Source organism: Bubalus bubalis, chromosome 8 (genome assembly GCF_019923935.1).
Source record: "Bubalus bubalis isolate 160015118507 breed Murrah chromosome 8, NDDB_SH_1, whole genome shotgun sequence".
NCBI classification, from domain to species: Eukaryota; Metazoa; Chordata; class Mammalia; order Artiodactyla; family Bovidae; genus Bubalus; species Bubalus bubalis.
Genome location: NC_059164.1, coordinates 69215935 through 69231659, shown reverse-complemented (window position 1 = coordinate 69231659; position 15725 = coordinate 69215935). Strand labels below are relative to the sequence as shown.

The 15725-nt window shown below is 42.4% G+C and overlaps 1 protein-coding gene across 6 annotated transcripts in view; it reads left to right on the top strand.

Moving 5' to 3' along the window:
• Nucleotides 1-15725, top strand: part of SNX10 (sorting nexin 10) — a 67206-nt gene that overhangs the window by 34815 nt on the left and 16666 nt on the right. For all 6 annotated transcript variants that reach the window (XM_025291270.3, XM_006066058.4, XM_044946719.2 and 3 more), the window contains one exon: nt 2674-2720. In XM_025291270.3, coding sequence (XP_025147055.1) covers nt 2697-2720 — 24 coding nt within the window. In that variant the 5' untranslated portion in view covers nt 2674-2696. The remainder of the gene's footprint in view (nt 1-2673; nt 2721-15725) is intronic.

Below are 15725 nucleotides of genomic sequence, written 5' to 3'. Positions count from 1 at the left end.
ATTCTACAACTGCTCAGCAAGTTAGTTTTTAGAAATTTAAATCAAAATTCTGTGAGTAAAATAGCAATTAAAGATGTACTCTTGTACAAGAAAATAACAAAAGATGTTAACCTAAAACCAGAAATTAATCTTTTGATTTAGTATTACAAGTTTAATTCATACAAAGGATTTATCTAGGATTCTTTCAAATAAAAATACATACATAAAAGAATTATGGTGTTTATTTTTAAATGACTATTACTTCATAAAGTGTAAAATTATGGAAAAATTCAAACAATATGGAAGTGTATCAGTGGAAAATAAAGCTCTTTGCCCCCTAACCCCACCCCTATCCCACTATCCAGGTTTAAAATATTAAAGCTTGACCATGTGTTCTCTGTGATGTTTTGGAACAGGTTTAAACTTCTTAGTACTACTACTACTACTACTATAAAGTCACTTCAGTCGTGTCCGACTCTGTGCGACCCCATAGATGGCAGCCCACCAGGCTCCCCCGTCCCTGGGATTCTCCAGGCAAGAACACTGGAGTGGGTTGCCATTTCCTTCTCCAATGCATGAAAGTGAAAAGTGAAAGTGAAGTTGCTCAGTCGTGTCCGACTCTTAGTGACCCCATGGACTGCAGCCTACCAGGCTCCTCTGTCCATGGGATTTTCCAGGCAAGAGTACTGGAGTGGGTTGCCATTGCCTTCCTATTTTTACAGTTTGACTTGGTCTTTAGCATCTCAGGGTAGCCAATGCACCATGGGAATTGCAGAGTCCCTCTGCCTTGGCTGGGAGAGGTTGGAAAACTCAAGCCCTTTGGAGAGAATTAAATTAAGACCCAAACCATTTGTCTACATCATACAGTTATGAAGGCAGTCTTGGGCAATGAGAAGACAAGGGTTGGGAAGTGGACTTGCCGTTTTTCCCTTCCTTTGTGACCTGGGGCAACTTAATCCCTCCTTCTGTTTTCTTAACCTGTGAAGTGTGTGCTTAGTCACTCATCCATGTGCAACCCTATGTGACCCCAATGGACTGTAGCCCACCAGACTCCTCTGTCCATGGAATTCTCCAGGCAAGAATTTTGAAGTGGATTGCAATTTCCTTCTCCAGGGGAATCTTCCCAAACCAGGTCTCCTTCATTGCAGGCAGATTCTTTACTGTCTGAGCCACCAGGGAAGCCCTGTAAAGTAAGGACATTTAAATCTCTTTCACAGGATGGTTGTGAAGTTTACACAAGGAAACACAGAATGCTTTGTTGGAGAAATTCAGCCAGTTGGGGATACAGAGGATATTCAAAGGTTGTGATGAAAGTGAGGTTAATGCCAGCAGGGAATCGCATAACTCACTGAGTAATGGGGGCCAAGAGCTGGGGCAAGAGCTGGTAGGTGATTTCTGGGCAGCATTGTGGAAGAGGAGTGGGACTTGGCAGGAGGATCTGGAAGGGGTCAAGAACCCGCCCAATCATTGTTTCAGCCAAATCCCCAGATGGATGCAACCCATGGCCTACTTCTCCAGTGATGCAGAGATTCCTTCAATAACCAGGACTCTTTGAGCTGCTCCTCCTTCCACCCTCTGCCCCTTTGCTCATCCCAGTCCCTCTGCCTAAAATGCCTTTTTCCTGTTGCCTTCTAGGCTAAATCATGCCACTGTTTAGGCCTCAGCTTAAGTACTTTCTCAGTAACACTTTCCCAGGTGACATTGCCACACCTCCCTATTTAGGTTTGCTCACCTCCTGCAGGAGCTCTTTCCTCTGCCTGCTCTGGGTTCTCTCCTCCCCAACACTACGTGGGACTGGAGGCCAGAGCTGGTGTTCTTTCTTCCTCGTATTCCCTAGGGTTCCAGGGACGTTTTTAGAGATTCAGAAAACACTTGTGGATGATAATCATCTGGAAAAATGAGGTCAGGCATACTTTGTCCAAATAAAGGCAGATTCTGACCTTGCAGTCATAGCCACCTTTCCATTGTCAGGTGCATGTCTGTAGTCAGGGGATTTAATTTTTTTGGGGGGTGCGGGAAGGAGCAGGGAGTAGGTGTTAACTCCAATGAGCTGTTGTAATAAATGAGGGTTTGAGGAACAATAGACAATCCTAGGGACATGCAGGGTCTGGAATCAGCCGATGGGCTGCCTGCATAGACTGTGAGTCAGAGTCAAGGTTCCAACCTTTGTCCTTCTTGAGGCCACACCATCTCTTATCTGAACTCTGGAGTAATTTAGATGTCAAAGGAATGGGCTGGTGATAGTGATACTGGGTTGATAGTGAAACCATCAGGGCCTCTCTCAGTGGTGGATCTCTGGGTATCTTTTCATCCTCTTCATCTCAGTGCTAACCAGCATGCCCTGCTGTGCCTCATGGCCCCTCTGCTCCCTGATATCTCCAGCCCCTTCTGATTTTCCCAAGATTTTGACTGGCCTGACTCTGCCTGATCTTCAGTTCGAAGGCTTGTCATCATCCAGCTGCCTTGGTCTTGCCATGTCCCAAACGCCCAATCGTTTGGGTGGACCGAATGAAGGTGGACCGATCTTCATTCTGGTGTAGTCTGCAGGGGCTGGGGTCTGGGAGGAGCACAGGTACACTTTTCAGAGACCCAGAGGGCAGGTTCTCGGTGAGAGTTTGGGCGGGAGGCCCTGAGGGGCCTATCTACTCCTGTATGGAGGTTCCAAATCACCAAGTGTTGTATCTTATTTTTCAGATTGATCGTGTTCTGTGTTGAAGATGTTTCCAGAACAGCAGAAAGAGGTATGTCTTAAGAAATCAGAAAATAAAGACTTCATGTGCTTTGACTCACTGCAGGTTGGATCTTCGTTCTCTAACCATAAATCTGTAGAGGAAAGTCAAGATACCATAGGGCATCATAGAAGGGGGCTAATGAAAGAACAAAGCATTTGTCTTCCTGCACCCACACCCCCTCTCCCCAGCACTGCTGCAGCCATCTTGGCCCTTATTCTTTGGTTCCAGTGGCTGCACTTTCTCTCTGCTCACTCCCATCCACTGCTTCTGAAAGTATCGTCCATGACTCAGAATTCTCCCAGGCTCTGCTCCCCGCTTTGCTCTGAACAGTCTCCCTTTGGCCTGCTGTCTCGGGTTTTCTGCTCTGTTACTTAATTCTGAATTCCCCCACCTTTGGTAACCACCCGGGGTGACTGTCTGCCATAGTTTCAGTTTTGTCCTGCTTGTTGCCTCTTAGATCTCTGGGATTGGTTTCACGTAATCTGGGGAAGGCTGTCTCTTCCCCATCCCAGCCTGGCCTCCCAGGCTTCCGACCCCAGCTTCCTGAGTTGCTGTCTGGCTGAGAGATGGGTAGGATGACCAGCACACCAGCCGTGGGTTGAGCAGTCTCCTTCGGAAGAACCTGTTTGTCTGCCCTGCTGATTGTAGTACACATGTCATTACTAGGTGAGCTGAATGAAACTCAGTAGTTTCATTGGCCCTTTCCAGGTTCAATCACATGTGTACACACAACAGTTCTGTGTATACACACATAGTCGCAGACACAGTCAAACACGGCTGCATGGTCCTTATAGTTTGCTTTGCCCAAATGTAAAACCCTAAACAATCCATTTCAGAGAGTCCTTCCAGAAAACTTCTTTGCTAGATCTCTCCTTCTTTCTTTCAGCCCCGTGTTTGAGTTTAGGGTCTCTTCAGTAGTCCAGCCCACTTCCACACTTGTAGTCCAGGCTGCCCCCCACCCCATTTCCAAAGGCAGCGTTTTTGTTTTTTAGCTTTTAAAAATTGGTATAATGCATGTAATTGCAGTAAATGCATAAAATGCCCTTATCTTATGTATGCAGCTCAGTAGATTTTCACTTACGTGTATAACTGTGTAACCACCACTCAGATCAAGGTATGGATGCTTCCAAAACCCCAGAAGGTACCTTGTATCCCTTTCCAGTCAGTCTCCCTAACATCCTCACAGAGTGAGCTCCACACAATACCATGACCAGGGATGCTTTTTCCTTGTCCTTGTATTAAACAGTACTGGGACCAAGCTGCTTGCCTCAGGAAACACCTTCTCTGTGAAGCTGGCCAAACTGCAAGTCCTCACACTGCCATCACTTCCAGTAGTGATTTCAAGTTCAGGGGTTCCCCAGACCAGCTTCAGTTTTGATTATTCCACAAGAAAGACTCAACGGAACTCACTGAGAGCAGTTAAATTTGCGGTTATAGTTTATTACAGAGCAAGGATGCCAGTTAGGATCAGCTGAAGGGAGAGGTGCAGAGGGTCAACCTGGGGAAGGGTCCAAATGCAGAGCTACTGGGTGTGATAGTAGCTCTCCTCTGCATGGTAATGCCTAAGAGAAGCTCCCCGGAGCCTTTGGTGTCCAGAGATTTAGAGATTTCTCTGAGGCTCATCCTGCCTGCTGGAGAAGACTCTCGAGAGTCCCTTTGACTGCAAGGAGATCAAACCAGGATATTCAGATACTGATCTCAATCCTAAAGGAGATCAACCCTGAATATTCCTTGGAAGGACTGATGGTGAAGCTCCAATACTTTGGCCACCTGATTTGAAGAGCCAACTCATTGGAAAAGACCCTGATGCTGGGAAAGATTGAAGGCAGGAGAAGAAGAGGGTGGCAGAGGATGAGATGGTTAGATAGTATCACTGACTTAGTGGACATGAACTTGCACAAACTCTGGGAGATAGTGGAGGACAGGAAGGCCTGGCGTGCTACAGTCCATGGGGTCCCAGAGTCAGACACGACTTAGCGACTGAACAACAACACATCCTGCCTGCATGGCCAGTCTTTAGTGTCCACTCCTCCTGGGATCAGGCCTTTAGTCTCTAGTTCCTCCAGAGGTCATAGCTCATACAGTGTGACCTTAAGCCTTCAACATATTCACATTGTTAGACTGTCCTGTGGTCAAAGCCCAGGCAAACAAAGATACTCTTGTCACTCAGGACATTCTGGGGGCCTAGAGATCACCTCCCAGTAGTCAGAGGCAGAGGCCAGACCTCCCTTCAGGTAAGCTGAATACTTCACTACACACCTGTATTGGCCTGAGCCCTGGGCAGGCTATGCCAAGGGAGCAGGGCTGTGCTGACAGCCAGCATTATTCCAAAGGCACATTTTAAAAATTGTTCTCTTGGGGGGAAAAGCTACCCATGAAAGCAAGAGAGACTTTTTTTCCAGTTAGAAGCGTTTCTTTTTCCTTTTGACTTGGCTGGTTTAATCGCTTGATGTTAATTTTTAGTTCATTTCAGTTCATAAAAACTAGACACAAATTTTAACCGACTACATTTTATTGACCTTGCGAAAGTCTTTTATTATAAATAATTATGAAATATTATGACATTAAGGTTATATAACATTATAACCTTAATGTTATTATAACATTAATGTTTCTCTGGTGGCTCAGTCAGTAAAGAGACCACTTGTAATGCAGGAGACCTGGGTTCAATCCCTGGGTCAGGAAGATTCCCTGGAGAAGGAAATGCAACATACTTCAGTATTCTTGCCTGGAGAATCCCATGGACGGAGAAGCCTGGTGAGCTACAGTCCATGGGGTTACAAAGGGTTGGACATGACTGAGCACATGGCACACACAGAGTGTTAATGCAGCTGCATAACGTTAAAGAATTTTAAACTGGAAAGTCCTTCAACTGAAAAGGAAAATACCCATAAGGAGAAAGAGGTATAATGCCTAGAAATTTACTTTGGCCTCTGTTAGCAAGAAACCAGCACAGCAAAGCGAGATTCTCAATGTGCCATAGCACATTCATGTTCAACACATATCAGTTCATTTTCTGCATGTGGTCAGAGTGACTTCCTGGCTTCTAACACGTTGCTCTTAGAACAAAGTGCAAATTCCTCAATGTGGTTTCTAAGGCCCCAGATGATCTTACCCTGGTTCTTTCCCCAGGCTCGTCTCCCACGCTTCCTCCACCCAGCGACCATCTCACTCCTTATTTCAGGGACTTTGCTCTTGCCTGGAGAATCCCAGGGACAGCGGAGCCTGGTGGGCTGCCGTCTATGGGGTCACACAGAGTTGGACACGACTGAAGCGACTTAGCAGCAGCAGCAGCCCTGGGCTCCTACGCTTTCACAGATGTTTTTCCCACTGCTTTCACACCACTTTGGCTGGCTGACTCCTCCTTATTTTTCAGGCCTCAGCTTATAAGTCAAGAAGAGGCTTTCCTCAAGCCTCAGTTATCAAGGTATTTTTATCTCAGCACCTACCCAGCAGCACCCTGGAGTCAGTGCCAGTTAGCAGTGGAGGAGGTTTTGGTGGAGACTTTAAATATTCTAGTGGCTGGTGGCTGTTTAGTGGAAAAGAATTCAATTCCCCCACAACTGCGTGTGTAAGGGCTGAATGCAGTATCCCTAATTATTCTAGAATCTGGACCCAGGGGGCAGTGTGTGTATAAGCACTTGGCACTCAGTGCCCACAGGAGACATTACTAATTAATCATGAAGTTGGCACATGAATTGAGACCTAGTTACCATTCTTGTTCAAGATGCACACCGGGGAACTCCCTGGCAGTCCAGTGGTTTGAATTCCATGCTTTCACTGCTAGGGCCTGGGTTTGATCCCTGGTTGGGGAACTAAGATCCCACAAGCCATGCAGTGTGGCAAAAAAAAAAGAAAGTTTAAGATGCATGTGGCCCCGGACTGACATCTTGGTTCCACCTAACTGGTAGTGCCAGCCTAGAAGTTTGGTAAATTTTTCTTTTAAAGATGGGGAGGCGGGGTAGTGGGGAGTCAATTGCACTCTCTCGTTAAAATAGCTTTATTACTGCAATAAATCTAGAGAGAGGAGAGCAGGGAGGGAGAGGCTCCCTTGTTAGTTAAACATGTTCCATTTGCACATTGGTTTGAATTCCCACGAGAGCAGTATCCGTGCTGATGGATCTTCCCCATAAAAAGGCCTTGGCACTGGGCCATTGTAAAATTAAAATGAATTCAGATTCATTCATGCATGCAGCTTTAATTTACAATTAAAATATTATGGTTACATATTTTAATAAGAATAATTAGATGGACCCAACTGAATCAACTCTTCTGTTTAATGAGACAGAACCCAGAACCCTTATGAAAAGGCAGGTGGCTGTGACAGGAAACACGTTTCAAACAGTGTCTTTTGTGGAGTCAGGCATTTTTGTTCTCTGTATATTTGAATGTCCAGAATGAACAGTTTGAGTTTTCTACATTACTAAGGCCCTTTGGCTCCAGCTACATGGAGCTCATTTTATGTGATATGTAAATAAGCAGTTTACAGTCTTTCATGGAGTCTGACATTCTAGCCCCTCCAATAAACTGGGTTTGTTCCTCTGCCCAGGGCTTTCTTGGTTTAAGTGAGACAGTCTTGTGTGTGTGATGTGACAGGAAGGGTGTGCTGAGACCTGTTTTGTGTGTGTGTGTGTGTGTGTGTGTGTGTCTCCCCAGCTCTCCTGAATCATGATAGCTGAGTTAAACTTCTAGAGATTCATGCCTTTTGGATAAGAGTTTTTATTCCTTCAAAATATACATACTTTATTGGATATCATGTCAGTTACCATTTATTCGGGCTTCACTGATGGCTCAGATGGTAAAGAATCTGCCTGCAGTGCAGGTTCGTTCCCTAGTTGAGAAGATCCCCTGGAGAAGGGAATGGCTACCACTCCAGTATTCTTGCCTGGAGAAGTCCATGGACAGAGGAGCCTGGGGCTACGTGCGTGCCATCACAAAGAGTCAGACACAGCTGAGCGACTAACACTTTCCACTTCACCATTCATTGACACTTGAGTGACAATAAATCCATTAGCTCTGTGGCAGGAGGTATGCTGAGCAGAGTAGAACCAAAGTGGGTCTGGGAAAGTTCCAGGCCCCATGAGGACCCAGCCACTCAGGCCCCTACAGGGAGAGTTAGGAGGGAGGTGCTGCTATTTTGGATGCGTTGGCTCTGAGCGTGACACTTAGATGTCCAAGATACACTTAGGCTGATTGATGGTAACATTTTGGGCTTGCTCTAGGAAAGCATTTTTTAATGTTGATTCCTGATTGGAAACTGACTAAGCTGGAACCCACGAATAATATTAAAGAATATCCATAAGCAAGGCCTCTACCTGGTGTCCTGTGATGCTGGGGACTTTTGAAGGGAAGCGACAAGACAAGACATGACCCTTTCCCAATCGCCAGAAATCAATTTGTTTTTCCTTCCTCCTTTCCTCCCTACATATGTGATATGGTATAATAATCGGGGAAACTGGGTATATAGTTTCCACATATCCCATATAGGATATATGGGAATTCTCTGTTATTTTTGAACAGTTTTCCTGTATGTTTAAAACTGTACTAGAGTAAACAATTTGTTTTAAAACAAATAACATTGAATTGTATGTGCTCACACATGAAGATTTCTAAAAGATTGTACAATGAATAAACCAAGGTATGAAGCAGTATTTACAGTGTGCTCCCATTTGCATTAAAATTTATATATTCATGTATATATATATCCAGGTGGCTTCCCAGGTGGCTCTGGTAGTAAAAAACCTGCCTGCCAGTGCAGGAGATGTAAGAGACTCAGGTTCAATTCTGGGTTGGGAAGATCCCTTGGAGAAGGAAATGGCAACCCACTCCAGTATTCTTGCCTGGAAAATTCTATAGACACAGCAGCCTGGAGCTCTACAGTCCATGGGGTTGCAAAGAGTTGGACACAAGTGAGCACATCCATATACAGACACATATATATGCTATTTATGTATATAATATTATATATATGTGCACATATATATATGCTATATCCATATATATGCCAGATATATATATATATATATTATATATATATAAAATATTAAAAATAGATAAAAGTCCTAGATAGGTAGACAAGAAACTAGGAGTACAATTGGAGGGGGACTTCATTTTCATGGTGTTATCTGAATTTGCGATTGTATCTTCTCTCTCTAGTTACATAATATTTTATTTTTATAATAATGAAAAAAACTTATTTTCCAAAGGTAGATAAGTATTAGGATGTCATTGTGTTAGTGGTGTTAGTACTGGCTGAACTCATGGTTAGCTCTTTTAGCTCCACATTTCTGACTTACTTTCACTTTCGGGCGCCATATGTCTCTTCGTAGAGCACTCCTCTTGAGATGAGTTCCATCCCTTTTTCTCTTCCTCTCTTGCTTCTCTTCTTTTACTGGTTTTAACTTTTCATTATAAAATTTAAACATATACAAAGTAGAAAAATATAATGAACCCTTATATGCTTAAGGGTTCAACAATTAACACATTATTAATTCATGACCAAGCCCCACCCCCACCCATTTCCTTCTGCTACCACCCGGTGAATGATCTGAAATAAATTTTAGGCATAGTGTAATTTCATCTGTAAATATTTCAGTATGCATTTCTAACAAATGACCCTTCTTAGAAACACACCACATTATCACACCTTAAATAACTAACATTAACTCCTTTATACCATCAAATATTCAGTGTTCAAGTCTCCCTGATGATGTTGAAAAAAATTTTGTATATTTGGTTATCCTAATTCTGATGCAAATAAGGAATACACATGGCATTTGGTTAATGTATTGCTTAAAACCTCTTATTCTGCCCTTTTTCCCCCTTGTGCAATTTATTTGTTGAAGAAACTGCATCTTTTGACCTGTAGACATTTTCATATTCTGGATTTTGCTGATCTTTCATGTTCTTGTGCTGTAGTTTAACACAGGTTGGCAATTATTTCTTGTTGTAAAAGGTGAGTCTTTTTCCACTCACTTTTCCTAATGTATTATGAGATGCAGAAAGGTAACTGTACTTAATTCTGGACGCTGCTCATGTAGAGAAGCTTGTAACATCACAAATTATTATAATTCATGTAAAAGGCAAAGCTCACCCACAGTTATTTATTCTGAAGTAATAAAAGCTTTCTTAAAAGTCATCATTCAAAACTGCCAGAGCTTGGCATTTAAACCTACTTCAAGCTATAAAGTGACAAGTAACATCCCTTGTAGTATGTCTTTTAGGTTATTTATTATAATTGTTATCAGGAAATAAAGGAAGGTTACTTGGTACATTTCTTCTGCCTTTCAAGCATGTTATTTGTAAAATAATGTAGTTTGTGTGAAACGGGCTAAATTTTAGTTTTGAGATTGTTATGTGGGAGTCTTGGCTAGGACCCTGGTGAATAAGGTGTTGGGTTAAATTCTGTTCTCTGCTGGCACTGAGCCGGGGCTCAACAGATTTTAACTTAATGAATGAGTCTTCCAGTTCAAATACATGAACATATAAAACAGTATATACTTTGGAATAGGAAAAAAATGTTCTGAGAAAGGGAGTACAAAATGAAACAAGTTTTCATTTTTGTGATAGAAAATTCTCATCAAGGCTATAAAAAACTGAAACTCACTAGCACCTAACACCTTCTGCTTTGGGTCTTAGCTTTTGTCTGTATTCATCTTTTTGTAATCCGAATAAATGTTTTTTCAGTTAACACAGTTATGTTTACTGTACTATAAAGATTAAAGCTAGACTGCAGTGAAGATTTAAAAAGTATACCTGTCAAGATGGCTAAAATAAAAAAATAGCAATAATACCGTTAGAAACTGTGATAGGTATGTAGTGACATATCATCGTGGTATTAGTTTTCATTTCCCTAATGGCTTCCTGGGCAGCTCAAATGGTAAAGACTCTGCCTACAGTGCGGGAGACCTGGGTTCGATCCCTGGGTTGGGAAGATCCCCTGGAGAAGGGCATGGCAGCCCACTCCAATGTTCTTGCCCAGAGAATTCCATGGACAGAGGAGCCTGGCGGGCTACAGTCCATGGGGTTGCAAAGGGTTGGACCTGACTGAGTGACTAGCACACGTGCACAGTGGCTGATGACGCTGCACGCCTTTTCATGTGCTTCACTGCCTGTGTGTCCTCCTTAGTGAAATGTCTCTTCATGTGTTTTGCCCATTTTCTAGTTGAATTATTTGTTTTTTTTTTGTTTTAAATGTTGGGTTTTGAGAATTCTTTATATATTCTAACTACAAGTCCTTTGAAGAACTAGTGATTTGCAGATATGTTCTTCCAGTCTGTAGTTTGTCTTTGCAGCCTCTTTGCAGGAGGTAACAGAGCAAAGGCTTTTAATTTTGGTGAGGTGAATTTAACTCTCTTTCCTTTTTTTAAAAAACATTTTAAAGGATTTATTTATTGTATTTTTTTTTTGTCTGAAGTGTGTGACATGCAAGATCTTAGTTCTCTGACCAGGGATCAAACCTGTGCCCCCCTTCATTGGGAGTGTTGAATCTTAACCACTGGGCCACCAGGGAAGTCCTTAGCTCTCTTACCTTGTATGCATTATACTCTTGGTGTCAAATCTAAGAGCTTTTTGTCTAACTTTAGGTTGCAAAAATTTTCTCCTATATTTCTTTTTTTTTTTTCTATATTTCTTTTCTAAAAGTTTTATTGTTCATTCAGTTGCTAACTCATGTCCCACTCTTTGTGACCCCATGAACTACAGCATGCCAGGCTTCTCTGTCCATCACTCTTTCCCTGAGTTTGCTCAAGCTCATGTCCATTAAGTCCGTGATGCCATCCAACCATCTTATTCTCTGTTGCCCCCTTCTCCTCTTGCCCTCAATCTTTCCCAGCATCAGGGTCTTTTCCAGTGAGTCAGCTCTTCGCATCAGGTGGCCAAAGTATTGGAGTTTCAGCTTCAGCATCAGTTCAGTTCAGTTCAGTTGCTCAGTCATGTCCGATTCTTTGCGACCCCATGGACTGCAGGCTTCCCTGTCCATCACCAACTCCCAGAGCTTGCTCAAACTCATGTCCATTGAGTTGGTGTTGCCAGCCAATCCATAAATATATACAAAGAAGTATATACTTCTTCATTTTTTTTCAACAGCATCTTATAATTTTCAGCATACAGAACCTATACATCCTTTGTTTTTGAATCTTCTAGGAAATCAATTGGTTAATTAATTCTCAAGCATTTCATGAGCACTTACTAATGGGTGCCAGTACTGTGCTTGGTGCTAGAAATATGAAAATAAAATATAAGGCCTTTGAGAGGCTGCTGCTGCTAAATCGCTTCAGTCGTGTCTGACTCTGTGCGACCCCATAGATGGCAGCCCACCAGGCTCTGCCGTCCCTGGGATTCTCCAGGCAAGAACACTGGAGTAGGCTGCCATTTTCTTCTCCAATGCATGAAAGTGAAAAGTGAAAGTGAAGTCACTCAGTCGTGTCTGACTCTTAGCGACCCCATGGACTGCAGTCTACCAGGCTCCTCCGTCCATGGGATTTTCCAGGCAAGAGTACTGGCTAGTGGGACAGAATTTCAGGAGAGCATGCTGGTTGGACTGATGCTGTAGCTAATAGCAAAGAAAATAATTTTTTTCCACTCCAGAATAATGGACTTATGTGAAATTGAAAATACAGTGAAATTGGAGATTTATTATTTATTGCTTAAGAACCACCAGATAGAATGTGTTTAAGGCACAGGCTTTGGAGCAAGGCAGACCAGAGTTTGAAACCTAGCTGAGCCTATTGGCCATTTGACTTTGAGCCAGTTGTTCAAGCTTTAGAAGCCAATTTTTTTTTTTTTTTGTCTGTAAAATGGGGTAATAATATTACTGACCTCTTAGGATTGTTGTAAAGATTAAAGGAAAACGTGTGTAAAACACCACAGTGCATGACCCATATGCATGCTTTGTTCAGTACAATGATTTTTACTGTTGATTTCATCTCATATAAGGACTAAGGGAAAAAAAACAAGGTAGATGGATACATGGATAAAGGTTGAACGTGGAATGGGGCTGGGAGAGGGCAGGGGGTACACTGAAACCAAGGTGTGATTATTATAAGACAACATAGGAATTAGATTTTCAAAGAGTGCAGTAGTCTTTCTTCAGAAGCCTGTTTTCACATGGAGAACAGTAGGGATCAGTTAGCTTAAATTTTTAATTCTACTCTGCCTGACTTCTTCTTCATACTAGAAATAATCATTAGGCCCAAGAAGTCATTAAAGTGTTTAATAAGGTTATTAAATTGACTAACTGCTGCTGCAGAAGCAATTTTCATAGGAAATCCATATGATTCTAGGTATGGAACTTGGAGCTGTCCTTTGTGGCTGACAGGCTGTCAACATTCCCTTGAAGGATGGTGGGCAGGATCATGAGGGATGTGTCTAATTAAGGGATTATAGGTGAGCCTTGGCTTCCTGGGTGTGCTGTTCATAGCTGGAAGTATCGAGAAACTTCACTAATTCCTACTAATTGTGGAGTGGGGGAGGGGAGGCCCATCTGAATTATGGAATATTTTAAAATAAATGTACTTTTATTACTTTCAAGTACGTATTTTAACTCCAACTAGGCAAACAAATTGTCATCTGGTAGAAGTCTTAGGGGACTCCGGTTATTGGAGCTCTCAGGATGATTTTCAATTATTTCTATGTAAATAGGTGCTTCTGGAGTTGTTTAGGGTGCTCAAAAAACAGTTGATTCTCATAGATCTTAAACATTGCTCTTGTAGCCATGTGCTGTTAATTGGCACGCCCTTAGAGGAAGGGGTTTGTTAAATTAAGATAAACTTTAGACCAGCTGCTAAATAACTTATCATTAATTCATGGAGTCCAAGAACTCAAGTGGATGAGGTTTTTATTTCAGTTGAAGTTTGATCTCATCTTTATTTTCCCACCTGAAGACAATTCATTGATTCCTACAGGCATTCATTTATTCATTAAGTGATATTAATGGACTGCTTTGGATGTGCCAGGCACTCAAGTTATACTGCAAAGCCTAAGCTACCCTAAAGGAGCTTAGCATCTAGTGAAGGAGGCCTGCAGGTAAGTACAGTGCAACAAGGCACGGTGAAAAAGGATGCCCAAGGTCTGCCCGGAGGCAGTAGGGTCTTGAAGAGTTCAAATTCATCAGACTGGAGGAATCTGAGGATTTCCAGAGGAATTCCAGAAGGATTTCTAGAGACTGAGTTACGTTTTGAAAATGGATTTGAGTTAGCAAAAAATAAAAGAACCAGATGACGATAAAGGAAAAAGCAGAAAGCGGGATGAGGACAGCAGTCCAGGCGAGAGAACAGCGTGTTCAGAGGCGCGCAGGCGTGAAATGGCCTGTTATGTGACCCAAGCTTCGCCTTTGGAGACAAGTAGAGTGAGAATCATGAAAGGCTGTATTGTGCTAGCTACAGAGTTTGAACTTGATCTTGAAGGTCATGGGACAGGTTTTGTAGGATTTTCAGCAGGAAAATGACATCATCAGATGTGTGCTTTGGAACTGTTCTTGTTTTAGTCTGGGGAATGAATTGGATACAGGCCCAGAGATCAATTAGTAGCACTTGCATTAACATTGGGCATGCTATCCGTCCTTGGGTCAGAGCACTCACAGAGGGAATAGAGTGGTGGGTGTATCAAAGGAGGGTGAAACTGCAGGACTTGGTCAGTGAGTCAAAGACAGAAGTCTGGGGACTCTGGATTTTTGGCTGGGGTTGCTGGGGATGAGATGAGGAGGAGGATGTGGGAAGGGTGTGGACTCTGTGAGCTAGTGGGATATTCAAGTGAACCTTCTAGGCAGGAGGCTGGATATGTGGGGAGATGCCTGAATGGAGATGGAGAGAGAATCATCAGTTCGTGCTGAGTGCTTGAAACCATATGTTTGGATGAGGTCACCCTGGAATGGTAACAGGATGTGAAGAACAGCAGCTTGGGATGGCTCTCAGGGCCACAGAGACGTGGAAGGGAATGAGAAGGAAGGAAGCTTACCATTTAGCACTTCAACCAAGTTAAAGATTTTCAGGACTGAGAAAGTATTTGGAGACTTAGCATCATAGTTAATTTTTAGTGTACATTTAAAGTGCATTGCTGTGTTCTTAGGAGATTTTTTTTTTCCCAGCATAGTTTTAGAATCTGTTTTCAACATATCCTTCCCTGCATAAAGATTAGATGTAATGAGTATTAATAAAGGTAGAATCTGAGAATTCTAACCCATTAAGATGAAGAAACTAGGTTCCTTACTGTAATTTGTCATTATGATATTCATTCCTTCTACAAATATTATGAGGGGCCTGCTCCGAGCGAGTCCTGTAAAATCTTTAGGTCTCTCTGCCTTTTACTGAAAAATTACAGTATTAAAGTATTTGCTACTAGGTTCTTAAATTAATAAATTTGTACTTTAAAAAGATAATTGGGTTAGCTTTTCTGAATTGCTTATTACCAAGGTCTATGGGCGGAGAAGGCAATGGCACCCCACTCCAGTACCCTTGCCTGGCAAATCTCATGGACGGAGGAGCCTGGTAGGCTGCAGTCCATGGGGTCTCTAGGAGTCGGACACGACGGAAGCGACTTAGCAGCAGCAGCAGCAGCAAGGTCTATGGGAAGACTTTCATGCTTTGGGTTTTTAAGCACTTTCCTTTCTATATAATATTTGATTTCATGTAGCACAATAAAAATTTTCCTGGTGCTTTCACAGGTATTTTATAATTTGATCCTCTTAATGAACAGCTGAGATAGGTTGGATAGGCATCATTCCTATTTTCCTGATGTAGAAACAGAGGCTCAGTGAATAAGCACATAATTTAGGAAGTAAGTGAACAAGAATTTACCCCTGGTATTGTGACCATAATTTCAGTGTTCTTTCCATGAAAAGGGACCTATTACTCAAAGTTTAGATGTTAGTAGTTGGGCAATAGCAAACAGATAGAGGGGGAAAGTCCTGATTTTTTTGAGAAGTATTTGTCATTACTACCGTCTTCAATTAATAATATGTTGAGTGGTCAAGGAGTCTGTGATGCTGTAGTAACTGTGTATTCTATAATTTTAGTT